Source organism: Nymphaea colorata, chromosome 7 (genome assembly GCF_008831285.2).
Source record: "Nymphaea colorata isolate Beijing-Zhang1983 chromosome 7, ASM883128v2, whole genome shotgun sequence".
NCBI lineage: Eukaryota > Viridiplantae > Streptophyta > Magnoliopsida > Nymphaeales > Nymphaeaceae > Nymphaea > Nymphaea colorata.
In genome coordinates, this window is record NC_045144.1 from 9,866,218 (window position 1) to 9,882,997 (window position 16,780).

General features: G+C 35.6%; 1 protein-coding gene across 5 annotated transcripts in view; it reads right to left on the bottom strand.

The window, feature by feature from the left end:
* Positions 1-448: 448 nt before the first annotated feature.
* LOC116257263 (uncharacterized) overlaps positions 449-16,780 on the bottom strand; it is a 39,494-nt gene continuing 23,162 nt past the window's right edge. For 2 of the 5 annotated variants that reach the window (XM_050078653.1, XM_031633878.2), the window contains exons 6-9: positions 10,778-10,882; positions 10,546-10,635; positions 1,835-1,945; positions 449-1,618 (exon numbers count right to left, since the gene is read on the bottom strand). In XM_050078653.1, the coding sequence (XP_049934610.1) occupies positions 1,109-1,618; positions 1,835-1,945; positions 10,546-10,635; positions 10,778-10,882 (816 nt within the window). In that variant the 3' untranslated portion in view covers positions 449-1,108. Of the gene's footprint in view, positions 1,619-1,834; positions 1,946-10,545; positions 10,636-10,777; positions 10,883-15,596; positions 15,971-16,780 lie in introns of those variants that run through there. The other 3 variants (XM_050078652.1, XM_050078654.1, XM_050078656.1) reach the window with 3 other exon arrangements.

The window sequence follows — 16,780 nt, forward strand, 5'->3', positions numbered from 1 at the left end:
CAAACTGCTTATCATTATTTTGGTGTTAAATTTGACGAATCAGACTCCCATGGCTTTCTTGGTTTCTACAGAAACCTACAGCTCAATTAAATATCGTTTCTTGGGATTTCTTGGGATATGAAAGAGCAACGAATGTTCTGGTTCTACCAGAGGTTTACCATTGCGGTGAGTAACTAATGAGCTGCTTAGTATTTTCTATTGTTTGTACACAGTGATGTACAGTGAATTGTGCCTTTTGGATAAATCGAATATTAAAAATATTTGCACAGTACTGGCCGCCTAAATTCAAGAACTACTGACACAAATGCCGTCACTTTCATTTTAAATTGGTTTTATTTTGCTTTCCATTGTAGAGGTTGTATTTGACACCTTTTATAGTGCATTACTAAAGGATAAGGGATCATATTGTTAGGCACATGTTCTTAAACATGCCCTAGAGGCGAAAGAGTTCAAACAAAAGTATATACGGGTATAAATGTGAAACAGGAATCGATGATGACGGTTATCTACACTTCAAATTAATCGATAGCTTACAAGCATGTACACTTGACACCCTGACGCCCTCTACGCTAGAATTAATGCCTTTTCCCTTTCAACTTTCTTGTGCAAGATAAATTATCAACCCCTCAATAAACTCATTTTTCATCACGTGTACACCTGACTCGCATAGCTCAAATTCCTTGTACATTCTTTGAAAAAATATAGAAACACGTAAGTCTCCTCCTAATCATACTGCACCTTGTGGAAATCCTAAGACATTGCCTCATGTTCCTCCAGAAACTTCTATCACATCAATGGATTTACAGAATATCATACTGCCCCATGAATGATAGCTAAACATCTATAAAAGATTATTGACCTGAGTTGCTTAAATGTTAGAAAGCTGATTCTGCAAAACCTAATTGTTTTTAGGAGAGTCAGAAGATTATGACTCACCACTCAAAAAAGAGTCCAAGCCTCCCTCCACTTTCCCATGCCTCCTGAGTCTGGGATTGCTGAAGGGCCTGGGCATGGCACCAGTGCATCGTCAGCTAGATCTGCAACCCATGCTGTATGGCCCAAGAACAGCCTTCTACCATGCCTCCACCCAATCTTAAGAGGCCAAAACCTAATTATTAGCCTTCAGCGCAGAAGAGAAGAATTCCTCAGCCTTGTCCAAGAAACTGCTAGGAAATCTATTGTGCAAAAGAAAGAGCGCTGATGCCTCAACTCCCTTCCCACCCCTTAAATCCTTTTGATTTCCTGTTGGTTTTGCCTTGCTTGTTCTGCCATTGCCCCCTGAAAAGCCACCCTTGCCCAAAACCACCCTGGAATATTTTTGGTTTGAACGGCTAGGCTTGACCAGAATGTCTGCCTGCAACCTCCTGCTCTCAAGGGCTGGTCGATTTGCATTAGAAGTGTCATCCATTGATGAGTTTTCAAGTGATGCATGATCCAATCGAGAATTAAGAGACCCTTGTCTGCAAGACTTCAGAACCGAAAGCAGCATGTCCATGCTTAGCTCTTGCTGCACTACACCTCTGTTCTGCTCACAACCATAGCAGGCTGCTACCAGAGTGCCAGCTAAAACTGGTGTCAAGTCAGGGTCGCTGAAAAAGACAAATGGTAGATCGCAAACCTGTCACATTTACAGCAGATTGTTAGCTTGCAAAATACACAAGGATCCTGACAGACCATCTTGAGACATTTCCAGTAAATTTTCTTATGATGCTTGCTTTGGGAAGCCCAAAAGATCCTGTACGAAATTCTTTTAATACAATGTGAGCAATAAGTTGTTGGGTCCAGGAACTGTAAATTTGGACTAAAATCGATTCAAGGATTCCAATAATTTCACCTTGTGAAGGATGGTAGGGCTTTTGCCCCATCTCAGAACTGCTTGATTGCCTGGGTGAAACAGTGCAAAGTAGCCAAGTAGAAGAAGCGTTTCAAGCAAAAGCAATCCCACCTGGAAGAAGCAAAAGAAAAAAAGAAAATCTAAGAAGGCACTAACACAAACAGAGAGCACCATTTACAGTAAAAGGAACACATTCTTATGAATTCATAATAACCAAAAGGAATGTGGTCATGATTCATTGCATTTCTTACTATCTATCTAATTAAAAATGTGAAGAAAATAGGAAAACGTTATAAGAAACTAAATTGTTATTTGAGCATAGAATATTAGCTGCAGGACTGCACCACAGAGAAGAAGAGAAAAGAAACATTAAGGGAAGGCCAAGTGATTGACGGTGATCATATTTACTGATTAAAAATATCGAACATGTATAAAACAGGACGGTATTCAATATGAGATGAATATCAACTTTACATAGAGATGACATGACCTCTTACGTCACATAGGTACAGGAACAGGTGTGAGTGCAAACACAGGTGTGGAGCAACTTCAAAAACCTTGGATATGTAGCACAGCAATACATACATTGTATGAATAACGAAAATAAGATTTTAAAATGAACACAACAATGTATTATGCTTCATAATTTTATAAGAAAAAAAATACATTAACAAAATAAAAAAACAAATACATAACAAAACATTAAGACAATAACCTTAGATATTAAAATGAAATCTGAAAATTTGATATTACATAAACAGAATTAGATAATACATAAAAAAGTACCAAAAACTTTATGCAATACTTAATAAGTACCAAACCAGATCCTATCAGTTTCACATGTCTTTCATTTTTTCGTTAATATCATAATATTTTTGAAATGTGATATTTGTAGCTATGGTTCCCACATTAAATTTTATACGAATCCAAATTTCCAATATAGACTACACAACATGGACATGCTTATAAAGGCCACTATATCTATGTCGACGTAGCATGGATGTGGTTGCAGCTGCAGCAAAAAGGCATTAATCAACAAATTGGGTGGGTTAGCCACATACAGCTCAAGTCAAGGCAAGTAGGACTAAGTTAAAGACCATGGTCCAAATGTTAAAAAATTCAAAAATAAGAGAAGAAAAAGCACCTTTCCAGTGCTTCACTGAACCTTCACCAATCTCTCTCTCTCTCTCTCTCCCCCCCCCCCCCCCACCCCCCTCTTTCACCCCCCCTTCTCTCTCTGTCTGCAATTTAGCAGGCAGCAACAATACTCCAGCAAGGCATTGGCAAGACTCCTCTATCAACTGCTCTGTCTCTCTCTTCCCCCTCCCCCCGCCCCGTTCTTAACACCAAAAAAATCTATTTGGCAGGCAGCAACAGTACTCCAGCAGGGATTTGGCAAGACTCTTTTGGCAATAGCGGGAGGAAACCAAAAGAAGAGAGAGAGAGGACGGAAGGGACCAACAAGATCGGAGGGGGTGGTTCCATCCCCTCTTTTTCTCAAACAGAGAGAAGAGAGAAAGGGGGTTGCTTCCCTCAATCCCGTCTCTCTAACACATCAGAGAGAAGGGTCCCCCTCACTCATCTGTCAAATAATGTGGGGGGTCATCCTTTTTTCTTTTTTATTTTGTTTTTTTTTTCCAAAATATCTCATAAGCTTAGAGTGTTCATGCATGCGTATGTGTGTCCATATACGTATATGTATATGTGTATATATATGTGTGTATATATATATATATATATATATGTATATAGATTGATGAGGGAGCAATTTGTCCAAGAGTTAGATATAAGAAGGAGAAGACAAAAGGCTGATTTGGAGGTCCTCCAACAGCTAGTTCCTCAGCCAACCAAAAACCAGAAAAAATACACAAAAATAATAAAACACAGAAAGCATGAAAAAGTACAGAAAATTAGTACCCAATATATATATATATAGGTACAACACTTTAACAAAAGATTTCAAGGGAGTGCATAATTCAATTCAAGAGGTATGCCTCAGAAATTTTAAGTAAAGGCATTTACATTTCAAATAAGAGGATAGGAACTTACATGACTAGTTTATCGGACTATCTGCCATATGGCTCCTCAAATGCAAGAGGTAAGGAGTGTTAGGAAATAAGATATCTTGTTGATATCATAGATAGGTTAGGTTCTACATTTTTTACATTTTATTTTTCTTTTTATGTATTTTATTCTTTCTTTTATTTTTCCTTTTCTTTTTCTTTTCTTTTATTTTTTCTTTTCTTTTATTTTTTCTTTTCTTTTATTTTTCTTTTTCTTTTTCTTTGTTTGTGTTTCCCCTTTGTTCTAGCCGTTGGGAGTGGAACCTCCAACGGCTAGAACAGCCCTCTCTTCCTTCTCTCCTTCACTCTTATTGCTTGTATATATTCTTGGGCTGCCTCTTGTACAATGTATGCTGTTTTATACAGCCATTTGGCATTCATTCAATAAGATTGATATATTTTCAAGTGGCCTTAGTGCCTTTTTCTATCATATTCTTCTTTAATGACTATTATAGTCACATTTATATGGTATCAGAGTCATTGGGCTGCATGTTGGAGAGCTTTTAGAAGCTGTTTTTTGTTGTTTATGCTACTGGACTGTTGAAGAAAAATTTCAGACGAGGCCATTGTTGCTGATCGTCATTTCTTGAAGACCTTCCTATTGCTGCTCACCAACTGTTTGGTGAAATTTCTAGAAGGACTTCCTCTTTGTTTTTCTTGGAGATTGTTACTTAAAATCTTGCTCTTATGGAGGACTCCAAAGTCTCGATCAAAGGAGGAAGTTATCATGCTCCGTACAAGCTTGATGGAACCAACTACACTCTATGGGCAAAATGCTTGGAGATGCATATCAAAGGGAAATATTTATGGGGTTTCATAAGAGGTACGTCTATCCCTCCTTCTCTCAAGTTGACCAAAATTGAAAATGGAGTTGAGAAAGACTTGAATGAAGATGAGAAACAAAATGCCATGGATGAATACTATAAAAAATTAGATGATTGGGAGGCAAAAACTCCAGAATTAAAGAATGGATTTACGGAAGTATAGAACCTAAAATTGCCCAATTGCCCAAAATCTCATGTATTATGAAAGAGCAAGTGAAATTTGAAAATATCTCAATGGAATGTTTACCCAAAAAGATATGACCCGTAAATATCTCTTGATTCAAAAAGCCCAAAGTGTCAAGCAAGGTGAGAATAACGTTAGAGATTATTTTATGAAAATCTCTAGTGTTTAGAATGAGTTGGATCAACTTACTCTCAAACTAAGATTGGATTGTAAATGTCATGAGATTAGAAGAGAAGAAGTCGATGAAGTTAGGTTTTTTCAATTTCTTCAAGGTCTACGACCCGAATTTGAACAAATTAGGTCAACCCTACTTTCTTTAGTCTCTCCTCCACCCATTCATGAACTTCTTACGAAGTGAAGCGGTGAAGAAACTAGAATGAAATTATCCAAAGAATTAGATAGTGTTCTTATTTTCAAACAAGAAGAAGAAAAAGTTTTAGCCGCCTCTAGACCCAGGAACAACATCAAATATTTTAAACCTCCTCACTTTAAAAACTAAAATAGAGGGGAATTTAAGGTTCTTTGTCACTTTTGTCATCAACCGGGTCACATTAGACCTAATTGTCCAAAGTTGAATAACAATGAAGGACAACCACGAAACTATGGAGGAAATCTTTTCAAAGGAGGAGCTTCATATCCTCAATGAGGACAACACAACCGTGGAAGTGGAACTTCATATTCACATGGTGGGCAATACAACAATAGACAATTTGACCAAAGGAAGGTTGCAAATGTTGCAAATGAAGGATGTGATCTTTCTTCAATCTCCACAATGTTGAATCAAATCATGTCGGTGCTTCAACCTATGATCAAAGAGTCGAATCCCGGAGCACTAGCAACAATGGCATCTACCTCCAACACTCCCAGTATGTTTCATTGGCCTTTAGACTCCGGTGCATATTTTCATGACACCAAATATATCATCTTTGACCAATTTTGAACAAGCAAGAAAAGAATCTAATGTAGTTACTGCCGATGGAACATCTTTGAACGTTAAGGGGATCGGGGATTTTGAAAAAGAATTTGGAAAACAAAAGTTCTTTGTTCCAAAAGTTAGTTATGTTCCTAGACTTAATCTTAACTTACTTTCTGTATCTCAAATTTCAGATCTTGGTTTTGACATCGTTTTCTCATCAAATAAATGTTTGGTGCAGGATCACCAAACTGGGAGATTGATTGGGGAAGGTTTTAGAAAAGGGGATCTTTAGTACATGGACAATTTATGCATCCCCAAAAAAAGTTTTGTCACTATGTGAAAAATGTGGATATCAATGTTTGGCATCAAAGATTAGGTCATCCAAACATTAGAAAATTGTCTATGATGAGTCCTACCAAGGACGTTTGTATTGAGAATTTCAAATGTAATGATTGTATACATGGAAAAATAAAATCCTTATCTTTTGGACAAAGAAGCTTCTTTTTCTCTTTTCCCTTTGAACTTGTTCATTCCGATGTGTGGGGACCCTCTCCTATCATGTCAAAAGGAGGGCTATCGTATTATGTGATATTTGTTGATGATTTTACTAGATATTGTTGGATATATTTCTTAAGATACAAATCTGAGGTTTTTGACATGTTCAACAATTTTCACAACTTAGTACAAACACAGTTTAATGCTAAATTAAAAATCCTAAGAACTGATTCTGGAGGCGAATACATTTCAAATGAGTTCAAAAGATATTTAGAGAAATATGGAATAGTCCATCAAAAATTTTGTCCAAGAATACCTCAACAAAATAGACTTTCTGAAAGAAAACATAGGCACATAATTGAAACAACTAGAACTCTTCTTATTGCAAAAAATGTACCTAAAAACTTTTGGGCCGAAACAGCCCTAGCCTCTGTATATCTCATAAATAGAATGCCTTCAAAAGCTTTAAATAATACAACCCTTTTTGAAAAAGTATTCAAATATGAACCTGATTTCAAAAGGCTTCGTTTTTTGTTGCAAATGTTTTGTTCTTAATGACAAGGTTGATAAACTAAGTTAAAAGGGTATTGAGTGTCTTTTCATTGGTTATTCTGAAACACAAAAAGGCTACAAATATTATGATCCAGTCAAAGACAAGATCATAGTTTCAAGAAATGTAAAATTTTAGGAAGATGAAAATGGATTCAAAACTTGTGGAGAATCACAACACAATAATGATTATTCCTTTTTATTTATACTGATGATAATGATAATGGAGTAGCCAAGGATATAATCACATATCATAGAAGAAACCGGTAACAAGATGTTGATGAAGGAGAACATCATGAGACTATTGATCTCCAACCAACTCCACAAAGTGAAGAAAACATTAGAAGATCTACTAGAAATGTAAGACAACCCAATAGGTTTGTGTCATATGAAACTTTCACCCCAACTCATAGAGCTAGAATTAATGTCACTCACTCTCACTTTGAACCTTCTACTTTTAATGAAACCTCCAAATATATTGAGTGGAAGTACCACCAGGGTTGTCAGTTCCTCAAAGAAAGGTTCATAGACTTAAGAAGGCTCTTTATGGCCTCAAACAAGCTCCTAAAGCTTGGTTTGACCGTTTTTACTTCATTATTTCTGATTATAGATTTCATTCATGTTTAACTGACACTGCCCTGTTTGTTAAGAACACTAATGTAGGTATCATAATCCTCCTACTGTATGTTGACGACATGATCATTACAGGTAGTGATAAGGAAGGTATTAGAGAATGTAAGAAATTGTTACAAAAAGCTTTTGAAATGAAAGATTTAGGTTTTCTAACGTATTTCTTGGGTATTGAGGTTGCATATTCCACTAGAGGATATTTTTTGTCACAAACTAAGTTTGCTGCAGAGATCATTGCTAAATCAGGCATAATAGATGATAAGGTGACAGAAACTCCTGAAGCAGTAGGAAACAAAATGAAGATTGATGAAGTTTCACTTATCAATCTCACTCCTTACCAATAGTTTGTGGGTTCCTTAATGTATCTTAGCATCACTCGGCCTGACAGTGCTCATGCAGTTCATACTATGAGTCAATTTCAACATGCTCCATCAACGGTTTATATGGGAGCTGTTCTTCGTATCATTAGATACATTAAGGGAACAATAAATAAGGGAGTATTTATGTCTTCCTCCTCTCCCTTAAACTTGATTACTTATACTGATGTTGATTGGGGAGGAGATCCAAATGATAGACACTCAACTACTGGTTTTTATGTTTTTTTAGGGGAATCACTCATCTCATAGAAGTGCAAAAAACAACAGAAAGTCTCTTTATCCTCTACTGAAGCTGAATATCGAGCCATGGCTTCTACAACTATGAAAATTGTCTGGCTTCGTCAAGTGCTTCTTGATATGGGAACAATAATAGAAAAACCTACTGATTTGTGCTACGACAACAAGAGTTCTATCTACATTGTCAATAATCAAACATTTCATGAACGAACAAAGCATATAGAGATGGATTGTCACTATGTTCGTGAAGAATTTTTGAAGAAGACCATCAAACTTCCATATGTCTCCTCTGAGTTCCAGCTGGCTAATTTCTTCACGAATCCTCTATGTTCTCCCAGCTTCAACTTTCTTTTAGATAAACTTTCAGTGTTAGCATCGTAAGTTTAAGGGGGGGTGTTAGGAAATAAGATATTTTGTTGACATCATAGCTAGGTTAGGTTCTACATTTTTTACATTTTATTTTTCTTTTTATGTATTTTATTCTTTCATTTATTTTTTCTTTTCTTTTTCTTTTCTTTTATTTTTCCTTTGCTTTTATTTTTCTTTTTCTTTTTCTTTGTTTTTTGTTTCCCCTTTGTTCTAGCCGTTGGGAGTTCCAACGGCTCCTTTATGAGCCGTTGGAACCTCCAACGGCTAGAACAGCCCTCTCTTCCTTCTCTCCTTCACTCTTATTGCTTGTATATATTCTTGGGCTGCCTCTTGTACAAAGTATGCTGTTTTATACAGCCATTTGGCATTCATTCAATAAGATTGATATATTTTCAAGTGGCCTTAGTGTCTTTTTCTATCATATTCTTCTTTAGTGACTATTATAGTCATATTTATAAGGAGATGCTACTGAAATGAGACAACAACAATTGAAATTTTCGAGTCTTGAACAATATATCAATAAGAAAATTAATATATAACTACTATTTTCATATTTTTGAGTAACTGAGATTTTCCCAAGAAAAACAGTTTTCCTGAAAATCCCCGAGACAAAAATCTCCAATAGAAACTATGTTACACAGGTGTGCTACACACACACACACACACACACACATATATATATATATATATAACTGTCTACAAAAAATAAAATTGACAATAAAATTGTTTGCAAACAATAAAACCAGCAAATATCAATTAACAAGCCATGATTTAATCAGTGGTCCAATGAAAGAGAAAGCAATTTGTTTGTTCCTATACCCAACTCAGGTCAGGTGTGGCAACCATTTTGAATGTGTTATTTAAACCCAAGACCAAGAACTCTAGTTGTAACCTTGCCCTGAACGCAAAAGAATGCAGCAATAGGTAGACATGGTACTCATTTAAGTGTTAGGAACTACCAACCCAAAAGGCTAATGAGTAGACTTTATTTATCAAGGCAAACCAGAGGCATTCAGATTTCATGAATGACCCAATCATACAACAATTGGGAGCAGACCAGATCTTTAGGCTTTCCCAGACCAGCTCTTTAGGCTTGCCCTAGATCTTGATTTGAAGCATGTTAGGCTCCATAGCAGCCCATTGAGTAATCACCATCACCTGCTCTTATTAGATTAGACCTAATTTGGATAAATCGCACATGCCAAAAGGATTAGAAGACAACTTTACTAGTCAAGCCAAAACCAGAGGCATTCAGATTTATGTGTGATTTGTACAACAATGATTGGGAACAGACCAGCGAGCTTCCATAGACCTTGGCTCAAGGAAGGTAGACCACATAGCATCGCATTGGGTAATCATCATCACCTGCCTATCAGATTTGGACCAGGCTCAATTTTAATAAATCAGCTCAAGGCCACATCACATGGACATGCCTGGAAGAGTGCTGCACCCATGTTGAAATGGCTGGACAGAGGTTCAGGTGCACACGGGAGACTCGTATTTTGTATTTTTTGTTTATTTATTTGTTCAGTAATATATTTAAGAATACAAAGAATGAATATGTGTTTAGTTTTCTAGAATCTTTATAATCATTGCTAGAATCATGTTTGTAATTGCTAATTATTAATTCTGGTGTTTCTTATATACCGTCAACAAACAACAGAATTGATAATTAACAATTAACAAACTATGTTTCTGTCAACGATTATAACCCAAAAGAGGGGCAAAAATTGTTCATTGCTGCGCCTGAGTCATGTCAATCCGGATGCAGCTACTTTTTTGAAGGTTTGGAATTAGAGTCGGTTCATCCTAAGAATCATGTCCACTTCTAGATATGCTAACATCCAGATGCACTTAACCTTTTCCCAGTGTGAATTTGTGCTCTAAAGCACCAGATATCATTTCTCCTCACATTTATCAGTTTAACAATACTTTTTCCTCAAAGAAAAATCACAAACATAAAAATCCAACTCGAAGAAAGAAAAAAACAGTTCCAGTTATAGAAAAACTCAATTCAACTCCAAATGACTAAGACAATGGCAAAATATCACAGAAGAAAATGATTGCCTGATCAGTGGCAGATTTCCACTTGCTGGTACAATAAGAAAGAAAGAAGCTCATGAGGTGGAAAAACTCCATTTGCAGATCAGGGCGAGCCTGTAAAAGTTGAAGGTGATCAAATTTCTTTTGCTTTTCTGAAGACCTTGAGCATTATACAGTTACAGAAGAACAAGACAGCCAAAATGGGGTTTGACAAAAAACATCAAGAGCCTTATCAATTAGAAAGCAAGAAACTTACAAGCATAGTTTGTAGAGCCATCATATCAATGACAGCCAAGCTATTCAACACCTTCAATACGCCAATAGCAACTTCTTCAAAATTTGTTGGGAGGATATAAGAGCCCTGACATTGAAGTTTGAACACCAGTTAGGAAATAAACTTTCAAATCCTTATCTGGTTGTCAACCCACAGCTAATTAAATATAAAAAATGTCCCAAAGGAAGGACAAAATATGAGCAATTAATCAAATACATGATTAACCCTGAAATCAAATAATTTGCAAGTTGATCCGGATAATGTTCTCAGTTTTCTACTAATTTTCGTACAAAAATATCAATAAGAATTCAAAATAGTTATTAAAAATATTAAAAGAAACACAAAAAAGTTTAAGACATTAAAAATGATTTTTTGAAAAGCCCATGAAGACATGGCGATACTTTCAATGGGTGATATTTTTGAAATATAAAGATATTGTCTGATCTTTCTGTTGCACTAGCTTTTGGTTTTTTCATACCAATATTTTGAAAATATCACCAAATTTTTTAGATTATGGATTAATATAATGTAATAAATTTGGAAAAAGCTTTCGAAAAATATTGCTCTTATGATACTAGGAATGCAATTAAGATCTCCAAATGTCCAAACCATGGTCACAGATATTGTTTACAGGTTTTAAACAGACAGGTTTTTCTCAAATATAATATAGGGAAGTTGTCTTTCGTGAGAAAATTCGGGCAAAATCTCAGCAAGTTTTAAAAAAATTGAAAAATAAAAATATTAATAATAAAATCCAAAAAATGCAGTAATAGATAATGTGAAAAAAAAAACGCTAAAAACATGAAAAAAGTTGTGGTTTTTGGAGTTTTTTTCATTTTTTCAAAAAAGATGGGTGTTTTGCAGTTTTATATGGCTGACCTATTTTTGAAGTATAAAATGGGTTTTTTTTCGATGAAACACATTTTTTGCGACTATGGTCCAAACATGGATGATGCAAAGAATGTTGAGATCGATCATCATTTCATCAAGACAATGATAGAGAGTCAAAGTTGGAAGCCAAATCTATTGAGATGGAAAATCAAACAGCCAATCTTTTTACAAATGGAAAACAAGACGGAGGTTTTGGGCATTGAAGGCCAAGTGACCCATGGTTAAAGACTATGACACTTTTAGACAACACATGTAGTTCTAGAATCAGATCTAGATCAGTTCTTTCATCCCCCATATACCATTTTTTAGTATGATTCTTTATTCATCTCGTTTGCATATCTTCATTCAAATCTTTTGCACCACAATGGCAGGGTGCCTTTTGTCCTCCAATAAAAGACACTATTGGCCATGTCCTATGTCTAATGGGCACTTCTATTGGGTGCCACACCCTGGTTTGACAAAGCTGCACAAAAAAATATGGCTTGCACATGGACAAAGAAGTGATGTTTCTATTTTTGTCCAAATTTGGACTTGGTCACGTTTAGCCAAGTCGACCTGAGTGAAAATAGATCATTATTTTAAGGTCATTAAAATATAAGTCATTATCATGGTAATGTAAACCAGGCCTCAACTTGAAAATAGAAACACTTCAAGACACGCTTTTAAAGGTACCAGCCACTCCAAGAAATCATACAAGGAGAAACCTCAAGCTAGATGTGAAATAATTAATCTCAAATAAAGTACAAAAACAGGCCTTAAAGCCTATACAAAACAAGGGACCCAATTCCCTTATTTATGAAAGTAAGGAAGAAGGAGAAAGGGAGCTAGCTGTTGGGCAGCTCCAAAGGAAATCTAGCCGTTGGGAGCAGCCAACAGCTAGTTCCCTTGATCAAAAAAGAAATATAAAAAGACATACAGAAAATACAAGAAAAATAAAAAGAAAATAAATACATAAAAGCCTGTGCATACATACATATATTTATACATACAAATCATACATCAAACTATTAGGAGTTTAAGATATATGACAAGACATATAAAAGCATATAGGCATACTTACATTAAAGTTAATCCTTAAATTCTAACATCCCCTCCCAAACTTACGGTGTGATCACCGAAAGTTTGCCAAGAAGAAACTGAAATCTTGTTCAAGCAAGTGCTTTAATGAAGAAATCTCCAAGTTGACATTCTAAATGAACGAAAAATATGTCAATTGTTCGTCTAAGATATTCTTCTCTCACATGGTGACAATCCATTTCAATATGTTTTATCCTTTCATGAAAAGTATGTCTGCTAGCAATGTAGATGGCGGTTTTATTGTCACAGCACAGCTTAGTGGCTTCAGTCAAGTCAATTCCAATGTCTTTAAATAAACTCCTTAACCATACAATCTTCATGGTGGTGGTAGTCACAGCACGATACTTTGCTTTGGTTGAAGATAGAGAGATTTTATTTTGCTTTTTGCACCTCCAAGAGATAAGAAAGTCATCGAGAAAAACATAAAAACTAATGATAGAATGCCTATTATTACGATCTCCACCACAATCAGCATCAGTATAGGCAATCATATAAAAATTTGATGAAGATGATAGAAAAATTCCCTTAGTTATAGTGTGCTTGACACATCTAATAATCCTCAATGCAGCTCCCATGTGTACAGAAGTAAGTCTTTGTTGAAATTGATTATTACATGTACAGCATGAGCTATGTCGGGCCTTGTGATGGATAGATATGTGAGAGCTCCAACCATTGACGAAAAGATATAGGATTCTCTAAAATTTCTCCATCATCAATCTTTATCTTTACTTTTAAAGCTTCAGGAGTATCAACCACCTTGTCATCTCTGATTCCATACCTGTTGATTATTACTGGCAAACTTCATTTGGAAAAGTAAATACCTTCTTCTACTATAAGCTATGTAACACCCTAGAAATGTAGTCTCGTATTGAAGTTTGTGAGGGATCTTCAATGGCTTATAAAGGGGGTCATTAATGACATGATTGTCCTTATTCCTAGCCTTTTTGAGGTTGAAGCCGAAACTGCTAGGGGGCGGGTTGGGATCCGCCGAACCAGGGGCCCGAGCCGGGGAGTGGGTCGGGTTGTTACGGTGGTATCAGAACAGTTTCAACACTCAGACCTAGGGTCCCACACGCGCGGACGCGTGTGCCTTAAGGGGGGTGGATTGTAACACCCTAGAAATTTAGTCTCATATTGAAGATTGTGAAAGATCTTCAAGGGCTTATAAAGGGGGGTCATTGATGAGATGATTGTCCTGGTTCCGAGCCTTTTTGAGGTTGGAGCCGAAACTGCTAGGGGGCGGGTTGGGATCCACTGAACCAAGAGCCCGAGCCCGAGAGTGGGTCAGGTTGTTACAAGCTACTTCAATACCAAGAACATATGTTAGATTACCCAAATCAATCATTTCAAATTCATTCTTTAGACAATGTTTTACCTGCATAATTTCCTTGACATCGTTACCTGTAATAATCATGTCATCTACATATAAAAGCAACACGATTATTCCTATAGTAGTATTTTTAACAAAATCATAATAAAACTTTGTTTAAACATCACATTGCTAAATCTATCAAACCATGTTTTTGGAGCTTGTTTCAAGCCACATAGTGTTTTTCTAAGATGAAAAACTTTACCTTCAGGTATATCAAGCCCAGGTGGTGAATCCATGTACACCTCATCATTTAAGTAACCATTCAAAAAAGCATTTTTGACATCCATTTGATATATGGACCATTAGTTGATGGCGGCAACGACCATCAGGGTCCTAACTGATGTCATTATAGCAATAGGAGCAAAGGTTTCCTCACAGTCTATGCCATATTTTGAATATACCTTTTAGCAACTAATAGCTTTATACCTTTCAAGTTTCAAGTAATCCATCAATTCTAGTCTTAACTTTATATACTCATCTACATCATATAGTCTTTTTCCCTAAGGAAAGAAAAACAATCCAAGTTTTATTGTTTTCAAGAACTCTAAACTGATGGCTCATAGATTCAATCTAATATGGGCTAAACTTGGCTTCAAGATAGGATGAACGTTCATCAAATGAGTGAATAGCTAATAAAAAAAGCCCTATGTTTTGGGGAAAAAGACTCGTAGGAGACAAACCTTTGAGGTGGGTTGCTATCTCTTTGAGATGTCCTAAGAGTAGGTTGAGACTCTTGGGCGCTTTCTTGAATCATTCTCCTATAAAGTATAACTTCTCTTGGTGGTTTATTATCAAAAGAAATGTTATCAATCTCATTCAAGTATCATCATATAAAAATGCAAAACATCATCATCATCATTTATCCATAAGAAATAATAGTCATCTTCATGTCTGGGTTCATTTGCATCAAAGTCATTTTCTTCTTCTCAAAATATCACATTTTTTGAAACGTATACTTTATCTTTTCCAATGTCATAGCATCTGTATCCTTTTTTAGTTTTGAAATAGCCAATAAAGGCACATCTAACCTTAGATGAAAGTTAATAATTTTATTCATTTAAAATATAACATTTGCAACCAAAGACTCTAAGTCGTTGTTAAATTGGTTCCAAATTAAAAAGTTTTTAAAAAGGTAAAATGTTTTCTAAAATCCAATGTTGTAAAACGCGTACCGTAAGGCGTATCGGTCCGGCTTTAAGATACGCCGTATCGTAACGTATCGTAATGTATCGTAACTGTATCGTAAATTTTTTAAAAATAATAATAAAAAAAAATTGGAAAATTCATAAAAAAATCAGAAAAAATTAAAAATAATAAATTCTTCATAGAAAACATGTTTTAGATAATGATAGACTTATTATTGCTAAATGCTATAAACTTGCGTGTTCACAGTTCATCATTCATACTTCATGGACATCAAAATTCATAACAATATCATTCAATTTCAATCAACAAAGCATAAGTCATAAGTGATAAAACATTCAAGTGTTCAACAACCATAGATTCATAACTCTTAAGTCGTTCGATACATATAATGATATAATGATTCATCATTCATAATCTTCATCATCTTCATCTTCCTCTTCATCTTCATCGTCAAGAATTGGAAGATCCTCACCAACATATTCAGCACCAGCAGTAGCACTAGCAGACTCTCCTTCATCAACAAAGCCTTCTGCTGCTTCAGCTTCAAGGTTGAAGCATTCAAGATCTTCATCATCAAATATTGTAGCCGGTTCTTCCTCAATCCATGGCTCAAGATCGTCAAAGTTTTCCAAGCTGATAGGATTGAACTGAGATGTGTGCTTTTCCTTGTTGATGTTTTTTGTAATTCTCTACGTTACATAAGAGAAAACTTGTTAATATATAATTTCATATATTGTACAAAAAATGTAAACATTAAGCTATATTACCTTTGTTTCAACTTCATATTATATCGAACAAAGACAAAGTCATTCAACCTTTTATGTTCGAGCCTATTCCTTTTTTTGCTATGGATATGTTGGAACACACTCCAGTTCCTTTCGCATCCACTAGCACTGCTGGCTAAGGACTTTGATTGCAAAACGTGCTAGGTTTGGACAATGAAACCCATACCTATTCCACCACAAATCTAAACAAAAATATAACGTTATAACAAATCAATGTGAAAGTTCTAAAAGAATCAAATGTAACAAATGCAAAGTAAATTAAACATTTCTATGTATTTACCTGGACGCATGGTTGTCCTGGCTCGAACGGCGACAGGTTGTCCCATGCCCTGATAACAAGTACCATATAGATCCAACTCATTGTTGACGGCATCTTGTTCTCTGGAATCTGCCACTAACACATTAATACAATCCAACAAATCACTTAAGACTTCTCTGTCTTTCTTAAATGTAGGAGAAAATCTAATTGCAGGATTTAAATAGTAAGCTGCTGCATGAAGAGGTTGATGAAGTTGTTCAGTCCACCTTTTATCTATCATCTTCCATATAGGCATATATAACTTTTTCTTTCCTTTTAAGTTTTCTAGAATTACCTCTTTTGCTTTATCCATGGCCTCATATAAGTACCCTATGGAAGTCTATCCTCGTTGTCAGCTAACCTGAGGACTTTCACTAATAGAACACAAACTTTCAATAGCTTCACACATGATTTCC